Genomic DNA, 16185 nt, shown 5'->3' with positions numbered 1-16185 from the left:
AATAGGCTAAATACTTAGATTTGCAGGTAATAAATTAGGTAACTATAGACATACCTACTTTTTCTATTAACAACATACTTTCTTGTTAGGTGGGTGCCTCGAGATAGGAAGAAAAAAATTTTTTACAAAGATGCTATAATCTTGATTCAAAGCAATGATAATTCTTTTCTACAAGAAGAAAATTAGGAATAAAAGTAGAGTTGTGAGAGCTTGCTTTTATTGATGCATCTGATGCAAAATTCTTCAGATGTTTGGTCGCCTACCGGTACCTGCCAAATCTCCATGAGATTTGGAATCATCAAAGTTTAGCTTTAGTGAAGAGTGTTCTGACTTCTAAATTGTTTCATTTTGACCTTCTACTTTTTGGAGCTCTTTGACTTTATGTATTTGAAGTAGTATCATATATGTCTGTAAACACATGTGAGTTTCTAATGGTTCTGTGAAACTGGTTCAGTGTAACTTAACATCTTAATGAATGCAACTTTTTTCAAAGAAAATTATGATCCCTGAAAAGTCAAGTGATTTCAACAGCCGTGAGTTCTACCAGTGAACTTACTTGGCTATTCAAAATAGTAAAAGAGGAAGCAGCCCTAGATTTTTAAGGCGTAATCTTCACGATTTCCCTTTTTGCCCTTTAGCAAACAAAGCTTAGGAATTATTTCTGTGGGCATATTTTAAGAGTTATCTTCCCACTGCAACAGGAGCTTTCCAACAGTCTTTGGATCAGAGCATGTGATTGCTTGCTTTTGCTTGTTCACGTGAACAACTTAGTTGAGAGTGGACCTTGTATATAACTGATGTTTGGGAATGTACCAGTTAATCAGCATGTATGTAGCAAGTCATAATTCTCTTTTCATTATTAGAATTGTTTGAATATAGACTAGACTCTTATTTGCCTACTCTGTGAAGTAGGCAAAGATTCTCTGATTCTCTAAAAACCTTCAAGTAAAAGGGATTCTTGAAAGTTGGTATTGGGTTTTTATGCCCCTCTCCCCCAAAAAAAATTCTGGGCCAGGTTTTCTGAGGGGAGTGGAAGAAGGGAACGTAGGAAACTCCCATTTGGAAGCCTAAGAATTTTTCAGCCTGCTCATTGGTATGTATATCATAAGAAGTAGCTTCTGAATTCACTTCTCTCCTTTCTGTCCTTCATATTTAGTTCTCAATTATCTGATAGTCCTTACAGACTGCCACATAATGAGATACCTGTTTAGCTTGGACTGAGTTCTCTCGCTTGTTCTTTGGGAATAGCAGCTATATAGTGGCCCGATAGAAGTCCAGATGGAAATCTGTTATGAGGTAGCTACTATTCTAAAAAGGCAAAACATTATTCTATAAAAATAGCTGGGGGGGAGGGGAAACACGTCTCAGGTCTGCCATGAGAGCTGCTTTTAAAACTACAAAATTGGAAAAATCTATCTAGTGGCAGGATTGTTCTATGATGTTCTGCTTCCTAGGTCAAAAAGACTACTTTTTTTTTTTTTCCTTGATTTGAATTTCTTTAATGTAGTCACCTGTGGCTTAAACATTGAGGTGTTCTGTGTACACTGGTTTAATAATTTGAACAATTTTGCTCTTATGTGTCATCTTTGCAGCATATCCCAAGATCTACTGGTATTATAGCCCCAGTTGTGAAAAACCATGCAGCAAACTTTTTCTCACAGCCGGTGTCTTTCACTCTCTTTACCTTTTTGCCTCCTTTACCTAGAAACCTTAGCTTTGGCCAGCAACTTGGTGGTCATGAGAGGTGGGGTTTGGTTTTGCTTTTAGAGTAATGTACCAAATTGCATGCAGGCTTCTACTGCAGGATAAAAATCCACTAACTGCTGGTAATCTTGGAATTTGTCTCCAAGGCTGAGGCTGGATAGGTTATGGAGAGACTGAAGGAGTCGGGGGCAAAGCTTGAAAGGCTTTTACTTGGAAATAGGATTTAGTTACACAAAAGAAATAATTCTGAGAGCAGGAGAGAATTGGTCACTTTCCCTCTGTCCCATATTACCTTAAATAACGACTTCAGATGAGCAGAATTCTGCAAGTTAAGCTGTAAGATCACACATAATGAACTTGCACAAAAGCTTCAGATTTCTCTAGGTAGCCTGGACAGTTTTATACTAGAATGGACTAATACATGCAGCATTAGCTCTGCATCATGCGTTCAGCATTGTTCCCCAGGAAGAAAAGTTAGGGGAAGGCAGGGCCTGATTAATAACCCCAATAATTCACTTCTGAATAATAGGGACATTTGCTTTCTAATTTTAGTTTGAGTAGTATTCCTTTATTCAAACTGTTCAGAATGTCTTACTTGGTAGGCCTAGTCCTTACAGAGGCCTTTAAATGTTATAGGGATGGAAGTACAGATTTAATTTAAAAAAAAAAAAAAAAAGTCTAACTGGCTGAGATTACCTGCAAAACATAATTTAGGCTTCATAAGCATTGTATAAAAAAGTAGTTTATATGGTGGGGTATGTGGTGCTTTGTGTGTGGTGGCTTTTTTTGTTGTGTGTTTTTTTTGTTATTTGTTTGTGGTATTCATGCTGGTGTTATTTTTTTGCAGACAATGGTACCTGGACTCAGCTGTGGTTGGTATCAGACTATCATGAGCATGGATCACTCTTTGATTACCTGAACAGGTATACAGTGACTGTGGAAGGAATGATAAAACTAGCTTTGTCCACTGCCAGTGGCCTTGCACATCTTCACATGGAAATTGTTGGCACGCAAGGTAATCTTAAAACTGCTCTGTTTGTCATGTGGATAATACTAGATTTTTAAAAATGGCACATATGTAACTGTTTTTACTATAATTCTCTTTTTGATTAGAACACTAAATATGTCCAGGGTCTAGTTGCAGATAGCTACTCACTTGTGTGATGAGGAGGCAGCTGAAATAAAGAAAGATATTCAAGTTAATCCCTTGAGAAGTTAATTGATTTGGAAAATGTCTGTCTGGGACTGACCTGTGATAGGTTCAGAACCTAAAAACGTTTTAATTTGATACAGGCAGTGTGTCTTGGTACTAGTTTGTACTGAGAACAGCATGCAAATGAAAGCTTTACTGTCACTACCAAAAAAAAAAAAAAAAGGCACAGTAAACCCCTCAGGGTATGGCAACTTATATTAGTATGCTTCTCTTTCCTCCCTCAAGCACCAGGCAGGTTGCTACCCCCAACCCCAGTTCCTTTACACGTTCAAGTGGCTGCTCTTCTATTGCTATAGCAAAAAACACTTAGGTTTCCTTCAAGAGCTTAAACTGTCTAGGCATCCCCACTGTTAAAACATACAATGTTTCTGGTAGTGTTAGTCTTTTATAACTGTCACTCTAATAACACATGCTCAGGTATTCTGGTGGTTTGGGTTTTTTTTACCTTCCCTTCTGTGGTATATTCACTTGTTATCACTCAAGAATTTTTCATACAAAATGCCTGCTAAAAGGGACTAAGTAGTGGTGCCTGTACTTTTTAACCTTAGTTTGTGATTCTTCATCTTTTTTTTTAAATCATTTTTAATGGATGTTTGTTTCCATAGATATTAGGAATCCTTTTGTGGCAAGTAGTGTGTGTGTGTGTATGCATGCACGCATGGGCTTGCAATATATGCATGCATGGGAAGAGGGAGAGGAGTAAGAGAGAAAGATAAATACTTTATGTATTTTTCTGGACAGCCAGCTAGTCCACAGTGAGTAATTTCAGGAGGTAGGCTTGATAATGCACATGAAATGGCAGAACTAGAAGGGATGTTTTAATAACGTAAAAATCTGCACTAGGGTGAGAATAATATTGGCTGTCTTATTAGCAGTAGGGATTTCCTCCCCTTCCCCTCTACCTTGCCCTTTCTAAATCTTTTTTCCCTCCCTCCAGGAAAACCAGCAATTGCCCACAGAGATTTGAAATCAAAAAATATATTGGTAAAAAAGAATGGAACGTGCTGCATTGCAGATCTAGGACTGGCAGTAAGACACGATTCAGCTACGGACACCATTGATATTGCTCCAAACCACAGAGTGGGAACAAAAAGGTCAGTATGCTCCCTTCCTTTAAAGGCCTACCTCTGGATTTGGAAATACATATTTTATTGTCTTTACAGGAACTCTGTTTAAGAGCTGATGAATGGCACTTAGGTGGATGCAGTTAAACTTATTGGCTGTAATTTTCATTGCTGGAGCTTCAGACAATAATAACTGGAAGCATGCTGAAGATAGGACTAATTTCCTTTAATAATCTGTGCAGCTATATAGCAAATAGGTATAGTAGCACTAACAGTGAACCACTGCAGTGGAGTTCTCCAGTGTGGGCAAATCCTTTTGAGACCTGAAACTTCAGTGGTATGTCAGTGACCTTGCTCAGAATGAAACTTCCACCACTAAGAAATGGTGGAAGCGCTATAGTAATTCAGGGCTGCACGAGATTAACCTGAACAAGTGCCCTAGCAATGTTGGATAAAACTCTCTGCTGATGTTACCCAATCTCCAACCCATACATCTAAAAATTAATTTTTTCTTTCTCTCATCTTTAGTGAGAGATAGTGCAGTTGTGTTGTGTGTTACAGTTAACTAGGATGGATGTAGTGGCCCTTTTTATTAGGGAGCAAGGCTTTTGGAACTTGTATTGGAAATTATTTTACTTAGTTATGTTGCTGAAATTACAGGAAGTAACTTTGTTCTAAAGCTCTGCTGTATTTAGTCCTTTGCCCATTTTAAAAATTCTACAGAAATTGTTAAATGAGACTTGTTTTCTGAGTTATTAGTAGATACTGGCCATCATTCCTTCTCTAAGTCCTCTATAATCTTTGGTAATGAGACAGTGAACTACTACTTGAACTTCTCTTCTGTCACTGCAAACTTAGCTTGCATGCAAGAAGTAAAACCAAGTGTGACTTTTTCTACTACAGCTAGATGAAAAGAAAAATGGTGTGCAATCAATCACTTTCTTCTGTCCAATCTTTGGAAGAAGTATCTGTTCAGCTGTGTCTATGGATCTTCCTTACAAGATCTTTTCTTGAACAGGCACTGTTAAATTGCCTATTCATCTGGCTCATGCTACTTTGCAAGGGTAAAGCAGTAGCAACTCTCTTGCTGCTGCTCATAGCAGCAAGACTAAATCTACTTCCTCTTTGAAGACATTGGTCGTTAGTCACTTCTGCCTCTCTGAAAAATGTTCGTTCTCGTAAAAGACTTGGTCTGTTTCCTCTCTCTTGTGCATAGTTAGGTAATAACTCTGCATCTTTGGCAGTTGTGCGTGTCTTCCCCCCCACCCCCAAATGCTTATCTGTTCTCTGGCAATTTTGTCCCACTGATGCCTACCATTGCTGGTACTTCCTCTGTATGTGGAGAAATTCTATGTGCAAGTTCAGGGTGAGTTGACAATGTTCATATTTTTCCAAGGATTGTCTATTGTAAAAATATATGGTCTAGGGAGGAAGCAAGACTTGTTTTCAGGTGAGTGCGTGCTCTAAGCACTGAGTTGGACTGGTGATCCTTCTGTCTGGGTGAATGAATCTTTTTATTTCTTTTCCCCTCAGAGGCTCAGCCTCACTGGGGGTGTTTGTGTGTTTTCTCAGCTTAGCCAGTAGCGTAAAGCAGAAACGTGTGAGCTTTAAACTGAGAAGGAAATAAAAACCCCCCTCTCCCTCCCCCTGAAGCAAGTGAAAAGTAGGCTAGTTCTCCTTTCTTTTTGAGAAATGTGGCCCAGCTGTCACTTTTGATAGTTGAAGTAGATGGTTTAATCATGAGGAGTAGTCTGGCTGTGAATTCTACCTTAGCATGGGCACTTTTCTGCAGTTTGCCTCAGTCTGATACAAGCAGAATTTTAACTGTGTTTATGGAGTATAGGCTTGGTGAAGGGAAATGTCACACTTAATGTTGTGTATGGGTCCTGTTCAGTGACACCAAGCCCCCTGTGTTGTATGAGGAATTTAAGCAACTAAGAGTTCTGGACTGGAAGGGGGGAGAGGGTTGGGGAAAGCTAGCAGGCCTCTAGTGTTAGGCATGGCCATACTCAACATCATTTGTAAACTCCTTTGTAGACCTTTCCTTGCATTCTTGGAGGGCAGCTGCACACCTTGTTCAGAAGCTCAAAGCCTTTCGTATTAGTCTATGTAGAACAGTTCTCTCCAGAACCCAAAGCACTGTTTCCGATGAGCAATGCATTTGCAATACATAAATTAATAAGGAGATGTGTGTTTCGCTCCCTTTTGTCTGATAGTCGTGAAACTCCGACTATTCTGTTCACTGCACCGAATGACCTACTTGCCTTTCACCTCTTGTTCCAGTAATAATCTCTTTTTGAGCAATTAATCTGCATTCTGAGTTGTTTTGGAAGCCAAAGCCAATATAAATGCTGATGGAGAATTTGGGTAAAGTCAGTTTGCCAAGAAATTCAATGGCAGTTATTTTTTAAGAAGGTATGCGTTCAGAGCCATTACCAGGTTCAGACCTTCTGTGTGCTTTTCTGTTAAATCCCTTAGGATGGCTTAGAAATTGAGACAGACTCATATACTGCTTGTGTAAGTGATTCTTGCTGATAAACTTGCAACATGGTGGTTTTTTTCAGCTCCATCCCTCTTCTTCCTATATAATCTTAAGAGGGATAAAATATCCTTTCTTCTAGACCAGTTGATCACTATACTGTCAAGCACACTAAGTAGCACAAGAAGATGATCCAATATGTCTGCAAGATCCTTGTGCAGAGCAGGAAAATGCCTGCCTACTACTCGTCGTTTATTGATTTTTTTTAAAAAAAAAAAAAAACAAAAAACAAAAAAACAAGCTTTTGATACAGGTGGCTCGGAATGAATTGAGCCTTGTCCATGTGGAGGATGGTGACATCTTGTTGGCTTAATTTAAGACTCTGTATTCCATTCAGTATGTACTGTCCAAGTAAATCTTATGTTTCTCTTCAGATACTTTGTCCTCTGCTTACACTGTTATTATTTACAGGGACTTTACATGCCTATAAACTGCTTAGGAGAACTCTCTCTGGCTAGCAACCCCCCCTTGAACTTTGGGACTACTGGTTGCGGTTTTTTTCTCTTATTGATAGCCCTTGCTTCTTCCTGTGCCACTTCCATAAGACACAGTAGGGTTGAGATTCTTAAAGCTTATTCCTAAAGAAATCTTGAAATTTATTCTGAGGAGTCAGTCTTGTGTTCTGCCTGCCATCCCTGGTGCTAGGGGAAAAAAAGAGTATATTTAGGACTTTAGTACTAATGTTGATTGAATGAAATTGTGCATAGGCTTCTCCTGTGGCTGTTCCAGAGGTTAAGCTGTTGCCTGACACTGTATTCCACTCTAGTAATCTATCCGTGTTGCCTTTTTTTTTTTTTTTAAACCAGTTAACTGTGTCACTCTCTAAAGCCTTGTTGTCATGGTCTGCTTTATTAATTTGAGATTGACAATGCAGTAGAAAAATGCACCAAGTTCTCCAAGCATTACATAGCAGATTTAGATGCAAGAGCTATACCAGATTGAGAAAAATGCTGCATCAGTCAACAGCAGTTGCAGTAAGTACCACCCTTTCCAGCACCATGAAGGGATAATGCCAGTCAGTCACCCAACATGAGCTCCACACCAACATTTTACTTGGAATGTTCCAACACAAGGTATAGCCAGTATACTGAGTGAGGTAACAGTAGTTTGGATACTATGACCGACTTTCAATCCTTGCTTATCATTTGAAAGGCTATCACAGATTTTTAAATTGCCAGGAAGATTGAGAAGGTTGTAGTCACCACCGTCTTCAATGTTTTTCATGTGAGAACAATTGTCAGAATGTGTAACCCAGATGGATTTACTATTCTGAAAAAGTCTTGCATGTAGCAAATGCATATTTGTTTATGGTAGGACTGGCCAACTGTGTTGTGAAGAATCAAGTTACTTTTAAGGTAGGGAGCCTTTATTCCTAAGGAGCCCTTAACAGTGCTGGCTTGTGCCCTATGAGCTCAGCCTTTCTCTACTCTCTACTCTCTCGCTCTGCTCTTAGGACTATCTCCTGTAAATCTTTTCCCTTGTGTCTCAGAAGTGTTCTTCAACAAAATCTCTCCATTATCTTTGTGCTGATCAGCTCCCAATATAAAAGTGTTTCTCTTCCTGAAGTTGGATGCTTCCAAGGCCTTGTGATGTAGTTTACTTTTTGTACTAAGAACTGCTAGCTTCCTGTAAACTGCTTCTCCTTATGTGAGAAATCTGTTGTTAGTGCTCGTCTCCGTCTGGTACTTGGAGCATCTGTTTTTGCTGTTTGCTCTGCTCCCCCACCCCCTTTTGTCAAAGCTTAAGCCTTTTCAAGCTGTACTCCCCATTCCCTTGCTCTTAAATTGGCACTCAGTTTTCCTTACTTACCATTTTCTAAATTGTCAGGCGTACACTCTGATAATCAAACATAGCTGTTTCTCTTAAATTATATTTAAAGAATACAGTCTCACTTGTTTTTGACCACTATTTTTACTGATTTTTGGACACGTATAGGCCAAGGGCAAAGAGCTTTGACCATCCTAATTTTCATAAAGTAACACTATCTCTCTGAGTCTGTCTCCTTTTCTGCTTAAACATTTAAACTTGTTTTTGAGCTGAATAGTGTAACTGAACTTCCTCTACTGCAAGTACTTATGAAACTAAATCTTTTTTCTGTTTTATTGCAAATAGGTACATGGCTCCTGAAGTTTTGGATGATTCCATAAATATGAAACACTTTGAGTCATTCAAGCGAGCAGACATCTATGCAATGGGATTAGTATTTTGGGAAATAGCTCGGCGATGTTCAATTGGTGGTATGTGGCAATCTTTACAAAACTGGACATACTAAAGAATTCTAAGTAACTTACAGAATCTGATTAAGTCTGAGTAAACTGTTTTCTCTAAAAATGGTGTAAAGTGAATATATCTCAGACTTCCTAATCGTTAATCCTGTAAATGACTGGCTCATTCTACCTTTATGTAAATTGATAAGTCTTACCTATTGAAGAAAATAGGAACTAGTCTGTACTCATTTTTTCTCTAAAAACCTTTAAATAAAGGAGAGAAAGGGGTGAAGGTAATGTTTGCCCCTTGAGAACAAGGGATAAAACTCAGGTAAGCACTAGACATAATGCATGCAGATAATGTGCATACCTTATTTTAAATAAAACATGGTATAATATATAATAATCTGCTTCAAGAAGCATGTCTTTAGTATAACATATGAAAGATTTGCTATAGCTTCCATCTTTTCCAAATATATAAATTTAAAAATTTAAAATTGAAATGCAGTATTAACACTTCCAAATTATGTTTAAGGTTTGTGGTGGGGTGGTTTTTTTGTTGTTGTTGGTCATTACATTAATTTTAAAAATGAAAACAGAAAAAATTGTTGGATACCAATAAACCATGACCAGAGGTAAGAAGTAAAGAATATGTAATCTAAGCGTTAACAAAAGTAAAACTATTTTCAACCATTTGCAGGAATCCATGAAGATTACCAGTTGCCATACTATGACCTTGTCCCTTCAGATCCCTCAGTTGAGGAAATGAGAAAAGTTGTTTGTGAGCAGAAATTAAGGCCCAATATTCCAAACAGATGGCAGAGCTGTGAGGTGAGTATTACTAATCATGCTAAAGCTGTTGCAACACCCTTTATTGATTTCAGCAGCTTAAAAATTGTGCTTGACTTCTGGTTGTTGAAGGGAGAAGGGCTCGCCTCTGAGAGAACTTACTTTTGTTCTAATCATTCTGGCTTTATTGCGTGCCCTTAATCTTTGGTCATGCATAAACTTTTAAAATAGCTTTATAAAAATGAATAGCTCATCCTGTATAGAGGATTCTAGGATCCCCTTCTGTGAGGCAATAGATGAAGATAGTATAAAGTAAAGCTAGTATAAATTATATTATCCAGGAAGCATCATTCTAAATAATTGCATAAGAGGGGGTAGTAGAGGTACCTGAGCTAGTCAAAACCAACCTATAGCTGATAACCAGACAAACTGGTTGCAAACCAATTGGCATGAACCTGGTTATCACTTCCAACAGGCAGGGCTCACTAGTTAGAAGTCAGTGCTGGGCCAACCGAGCTGTACTGCTTGTTGGGCATAGCTGGTATCTTCAGCAGTATTGTGCTACCTCAGGTGCATGCTCAAGCCCTCGCAGAACTAGCTCAGAGGTCTTTGCCCTATCACTGTGTAGTAGAGGCATACCCTATAGAATATAGACTGACCAAAATACTAAAGTTCTTTATGAATTTTCATCAAAAACCATGATGGCCTTGGTACTTTGTCTCTCTTAATTTGTACTGTGCACTTATTCAAAGATGAGCACGGTTATTAGGAAGCTGAGAATCTTGTAAGCCCGAGGCTTAAAACTGCATGTAATGACAGCATGTAATTACTGCATGTAATGACAGCTCCTGAGCATGCCTCTGTGGAAGCACTTACCTGATTCTGGAGCGAGTTCCATTATGTTTACTAGCTCTCAGGCAGCAGCATGCAGAGCAACAAGCTCCTGGCTTTCCTGCTGACTCTGTTCATATTGCTTGCTCCAGGAGCCCAGCTAGGCCCAGAACCAATGCTTTCTGGTTCAGAACACAGAATAGCTGAAGGAGGCTAATGTAGGAATATGAGACTGAGATGTGATATACTTTAGATGGATGAAGGAAATGGGTTGTGGAAAGTGTGAAACAAATACATAAGTGGAGGCCTGAAAGAGACGATGCAGTGAGAGAATGCAGGGGGGAGGGAAAGGCATTATGCACCCACAGACTACAGATTAGTTTTTAAAATGCTGCCATTCCAATCCTGCAAACTTACTTAACCATTCATTTTTATAGAACAGAGTTTAAAATCTCAGAATTTATAGCTATACTTTCTTTAGTCATTAGTTTTTACATTATTTGCATTGTGAACGCTACTCTCAGGCAACAGATTTCAAAGAATGGCTGTTTGAAAGAAGAAAAAAAGAGTTTTCAGAGTCATTCGAGAGCTTCAGTTTGAGGAAGATAGCTGATAGCAATTGTCTAATTTTATATGTTAAACTAACTCCTTGAAAAGCACTTTGAGGGAAGTGATTTGAGTACACTCCCAGCTACACAGCACTTTCATACCAGTTTTGGATGCCTTTCCTATTTGACTACTGCTTTTCAACTGGAGGTGCAATAAAAACAAGTATATTTTTGTGTCTAATGCAAAACTTCAGAAAACATTTAAGTCAAACTACTAATTTTTCACTGAAATATATTAGTGTGAGTGAAGTTGTACTGAAAAAGCTAGTGTTCTCTAGAATATTTTAAAGAACTTTATTGAAGAACTTATTATTTAAAAAACTTGTTAATACGACACTCAGATTTTTTAATACAACACTCTTGCATGCAGTAGTAGTACTAGTAATAGACTTCAGAAATGTGTATTGTAAAAGGCCAAGGAAAAACAAAAGTCCACTACATGGGAACAGAATGGCCTGTAATTATTTCTTTCCTTTGCAGGCATTACGAGTAATGGCGAAAATTATGCGGGAATGCTGGTATGCCAATGGAGCTGCTAGGTTAACAGCTTTGCGCATTAAGAAAACATTATCACAACTTAGTCAACAGGAGGGGATAAAGATGTAATCCTGGATTTGCTACTGAGGAATACTGTAAAAATCTGTATCTGCACCAGGTGGCATGTCACGAAGGTTAATTGTTCTACCTCATTGAGGGAACAGAAGGATACTGCTGCCTTTTAATACTTCATAGGAACATCACTTACTAGCCCCAAGATTTTTGTGGACATGCTGAACAGTTGTGTTGGGTCCTTTCTGTGCACTATGAACACCTCTTTCCTGGGATACTTACAAAACATTGTGTAGTCTAGTTTTATTTTTCTATTAACCTGTAACTTCTTATTTGGAAAGTTGATAGCTGGTTTTAACTTCTAGTTAACTATGCTGAAAAAAAAAAAAAAAAAAAAAAGATGATCACTTTTAAAATGGAACTGGTTCACTAAATTGTTCTGGAGTGCATTGATGGCTCTTTAAGCAACTTTAGTCCTGGCTGGTACATTGAGTATTCTGAACCACTGTCACAGTTCTTTGATTCAGATTTTGAATGTACTATTGCAGTATACTCTGCTAGCTATAGGGTTGTCTGTCTTTTGGACTCTTACCTTGATTTACAAAATGACCTCATTCAGTTGTGGGGAACATAATTTATGCAACTATACTTTCTACGTGATTACTGTTCTGTTTTTTGTCTCCACTTTCTCAGAACATTACATTGCCTTCAAAATAGATTGTATTATACCAGTAAGTGCCGCTTTTGAGTCTTTTTAATGCAAAACAGTAGGAACATGCAAAGCCTATGGTACTTGTGGTTTCCAGATTACAAGTTCAAAAGTCATTTATTTGTTTACTTAGCTAAGATCTAATTCAAACTATTTCAGAAAGTGAGTACATCATTTTCAAAATATCTTTTAATTTTACAAAAATGCGATTCTTTAAACCACTGTAGGAGTTTTAAATAGTGTAAGCTAGTTAGTTCACTGTCATATTTTGTAATTGTCAAGTCATGAGTTATAATTATATATTAGACTTTTTATCAAGTGGTACTTTTAAAATGCTTGAAGTGCCCTTGTCTACTTAAGAGAAGTAGCAGGAGGATTAAAATGTTCTTAAGGGAGGTTCTGCTCCTTTAAATCAATTGTGAAAAGTATATTTTCTGTTCAGTTCTGCAGTGTCTTTAGGCTCACAGAGCAATATTTCCAATTAAACAAGAATTAAGGGCACCTGTAATTAGGGAGAATTTATTTGGGCTTTTGTACTAGAAAGTTAAAAGCAGCTTTTTATGTGCATATATTTTGTGTGTGATGACCTGCAGGTCTTTGAGACCAGAGGATTCCAGCAATCCTCTTCACAGTTACAAGAACAAAGCTTATGGTGGCTTGTGTTGTCATAAGAACATAGAAGAATATGCATAGCTTTAGTCCAGATTTGCCTGAGAATTTAAGGAAGCTTTGGCAACTTTGTTCATAAATTGAATTGCTTCCTGTCCAAATGTACAACATCTAAGGAGGAACAGGGGAATCCACATGGAAAACTTTAAAACTGCAGTCTCTGGGGGGAGGGGGGTGTATACATATTGCAATATTGGGAAGAGGCTGGTTGACCTTTGATTTCATTAATTTCCGAAAAAAAGTAATTTGGATTTCTGTATTTAAATGCACCTGGTAATTAACATGCCACCTAACAGTTAATCTCCTACTCTCCAGAACACATCACTACCCATCCTACTATACAATATGCAGAGTAACCTTAATTCTTATTTTTCATTCTTCACCATACAGTACTTCCAGAATTTTTGACAAAGCTAGTAACTGTGGCAAGACTATCATTTGATAAAAGGCTGTTAGCAGCAGTCAAGACTGTTTCTTGATCTGTAGTATATGGTTGCTGAAGCAATAAGAGGGATAGGTTTTTTTTAGTAAGAAGAGGCTTTAGTAAGAAGGTGGCATAAGACTTTTGTTTGGGCTGTATAGGTATAGCAGCCATAGCAGTTCATAACACTCAGGTATTTCCGAATTCTTAACACATGCTTGGAGATGGATTTAAATGATGTGGAAATTATAGACCTGCAGAGGTTGAACTGTAAATACTGAAATAATTTATTCAACCACCATTATGGACGAGTTTAGTCATACTAGAATGTGGCACCTGTGGAGGAGGGGGGAAAAAAAAGTAGCTTTTAGCAGGAAACAATTGAATTTAAACAGATGTACAGCTGTTAGGCTTATGTTTGTTCTGCACTATCTGACCAATCAGGCTGATGTGCTTCAGGCCTCTATAAAAGTTGAAAGTTGACTTCATGCAGGTATTTTAAATGGAGTAAACTATACCTTTGTGCAACTGGACAGTTAAGGTGTACACCACAGTTTTTCAGTTATGACTGATTAAAAAATGATTAAGCGTAACCAAACTCCCAGTTTATCTATTTGGCATCTTTCTCTAACAAGTCCTATGTATCTAGGCAAATAGTTAAAGAAAACACTTCAGCACTGACGTAGAATTTAGTATAGCCCCATATTAATTTCAAGGATTTCCTATTTAAAAGAACTTGGTGCCTTTGTTAAATTCTGAGTTTTCCATAGGTGTGCCTGCTTCTTTACCACAGATGCAAATGGTATAAGTCATATTTTACAAATGTCAGGCTGCCAGCATGCTTCCAGTCTTTATGATAATCTCAGTGACATGGGAGAGTTTTCAATAATTCATCAAATTTCATTACTGTTTTTTAGCAACTACAAAGTCTTATCACAATAATGTTTAGTCTTCTAAAATATAAGAAGCAGTTCTATTGCATTGCAAAGAGGAGACTCTAAGGCAGCGGAACAGCATGATGACATGCAGATTACTTCAACTACACGGTAGTTTGTTGCATTCGTTATCTCACCCACCTACTAGTCTTCATTCTCCTGAATTGATAGTAACTATTCTTAGGCTGTTCTAATTCTTAATTTTATAATAAAACCTTGCAAAAACAAATGCACAAAGGAGACTTGATACAATGTGTGACTTTATGAAAATTACTTGGGGACAACCTTATTATTCACACTAAAATGCAGAACAGGAAAATTCTGAGTAGAGCTATATGTATCCTCAGTTCTGACACCACAACTTAAAGCTTTGTTCTTCTTTTCCATTATATAAAGTGAGCACCTTTTACAAAGGGTGTGTCTGTATATATTATGTAACTTTAAATGTTACCTGTGTAATATCATATCTTATATATATGGACACAGGTACACATAAGTATTTTTTAAATTAAGATTGTAATATCACCAGATCTGCTCTTGGAAATCCACGGGGACCAAAATATTTTAGCATTCAAAATATTAATTTTATATCATTTCAAGTATATACCAAAACAATTTCTGAATACTGATGCAAATGTCTTTTGTAAATATGAATGCGTTTTACATTCACTCAAGTTTAATGGATTTAATCAGTTTGACATTTTAGTAGCATTGAGGCCTCAGTTCAGTTTACAGACTTGTGACCAGGTGGATATTGACATGAAGAATAAGGAATGTTGGAAATGATTTGATGCTGAAAAGCTTGAAATGTTGTTTTTGGAATGCTGGAATTCTTCAGGGACCTTCCAACCTTAAAAGCTAGAATTCTGGGATGTTTCTCAAGCTGACTTTCTAAGCATGGCACACTTTCACCCTCAAATGGTTCCGCTTGTAATCCAAAAAAAACAAAAAAACAAAGCAAAAACCCTTTGTATATAGGATAAAGACTTTGATTCTGTAGGGACATGGAGGTGTCAAAATAAGAGGCTATTTTATTTTTTTCCATAGTGGTTCTGAGAGTGATTGCCATGAATTTCACCTTTTAGTTAGCTCTCTTGTCTATACTGTGCCATTGAAATGATTACAAGGTGTTAATCATTTTGTGTAAAAGAAAACATCACTATATCAGTTGCTTTAAACTCAAATTACCTCTTAAAAGACCAAGGTACATTTACCTCATGTGTATATAATGTTTAATATTTTTCAAAACATTCTCCAGGTTTGCAGTTATGTGTTTCTAGAAATATGGGTATACTAAATTTACAACTTCAATGGTACTAAATGTATTATCTGGTGCCCTAAAACACATCCATTTCCTGTATTTTATTGTATAACTGCAAGTTTGCTGCTTTGTCAATGTAGCACCTGCCCTTCCATAGCTGTGTGGATACTGCCTTGTATAAATTTTATTTCTTGGATGATAAATTTGAGGATCCTGTACAGATGAGTGTCACTTTTTTTAAATTTTACAAAATTGTGTATTTCCCCTTACATTTCTGAAAATATGTATTGTATTTGTAGAATATACATTTCAATGGATTGTAAATAGACAGTAGAAGAGTGATGCTTATGTTAAGTGCTAACACTACAGTAGAGAGATTTAAGCAGTGAAAATAAATTACTTTTTTTCAAAGTACGCGTGTTGTCTTTCAGAGGAGGAAGTTACAGATAGTGTTATATATATATGTATTTTTTTTAATATTTCGGTGTTCTTACCTAGCAGAATGTGGAGTCACAGTGAAGTGCTAGTGTATTCCTTTCCTCTAAAAGAATTTCTACTAGCAGAGAAATGATAAAGGGTCTGCTTGCTAATCCATCGCATGTATCCACATGGATAACAAAGTGCCTGATCTTCCTCCTTGTGTCCTTCAACAATGTTGGAATAGGTACTTTGCTGTTTTCTCTGAG

At 37.3% G+C, this 16185-nt stretch overlaps 1 protein-coding gene across 1 annotated transcript in view; it reads left to right on the top strand.

Annotated features, from left to right (window-relative positions):
• The window catches only part of TGFBR1 (transforming growth factor beta receptor 1), a 35471-nt gene extending 19561 nt beyond the window's left edge, over nt 1-15910 (top strand). The window contains exons 5-9 of the mRNA XM_068931314.1: nt 2552-2719; nt 3855-4011; nt 8633-8757; nt 9428-9558; nt 11436-15910. Coding sequence (XP_068787415.1) covers nt 2552-2719; nt 3855-4011; nt 8633-8757; nt 9428-9558; nt 11436-11561 — 707 coding nt within the window. The 3' untranslated portion in view covers nt 11562-15910. The remainder of the gene's footprint in view (nt 1-2551; nt 2720-3854; nt 4012-8632; nt 8758-9427; nt 9559-11435) is intronic.
• Nucleotides 15911-16185: the final 275 nt, after the last annotated feature.

The sequence above is a fragment of the Struthio camelus genome, chromosome 2, assembly GCF_040807025.1.
Source record: "Struthio camelus isolate bStrCam1 chromosome 2, bStrCam1.hap1, whole genome shotgun sequence".
NCBI classification, from domain to species: domain Eukaryota; kingdom Metazoa; phylum Chordata; class Aves; order Struthioniformes; family Struthionidae; genus Struthio; species Struthio camelus.
This window is presented reverse-complemented; position numbering and strand designations above follow the sequence as displayed.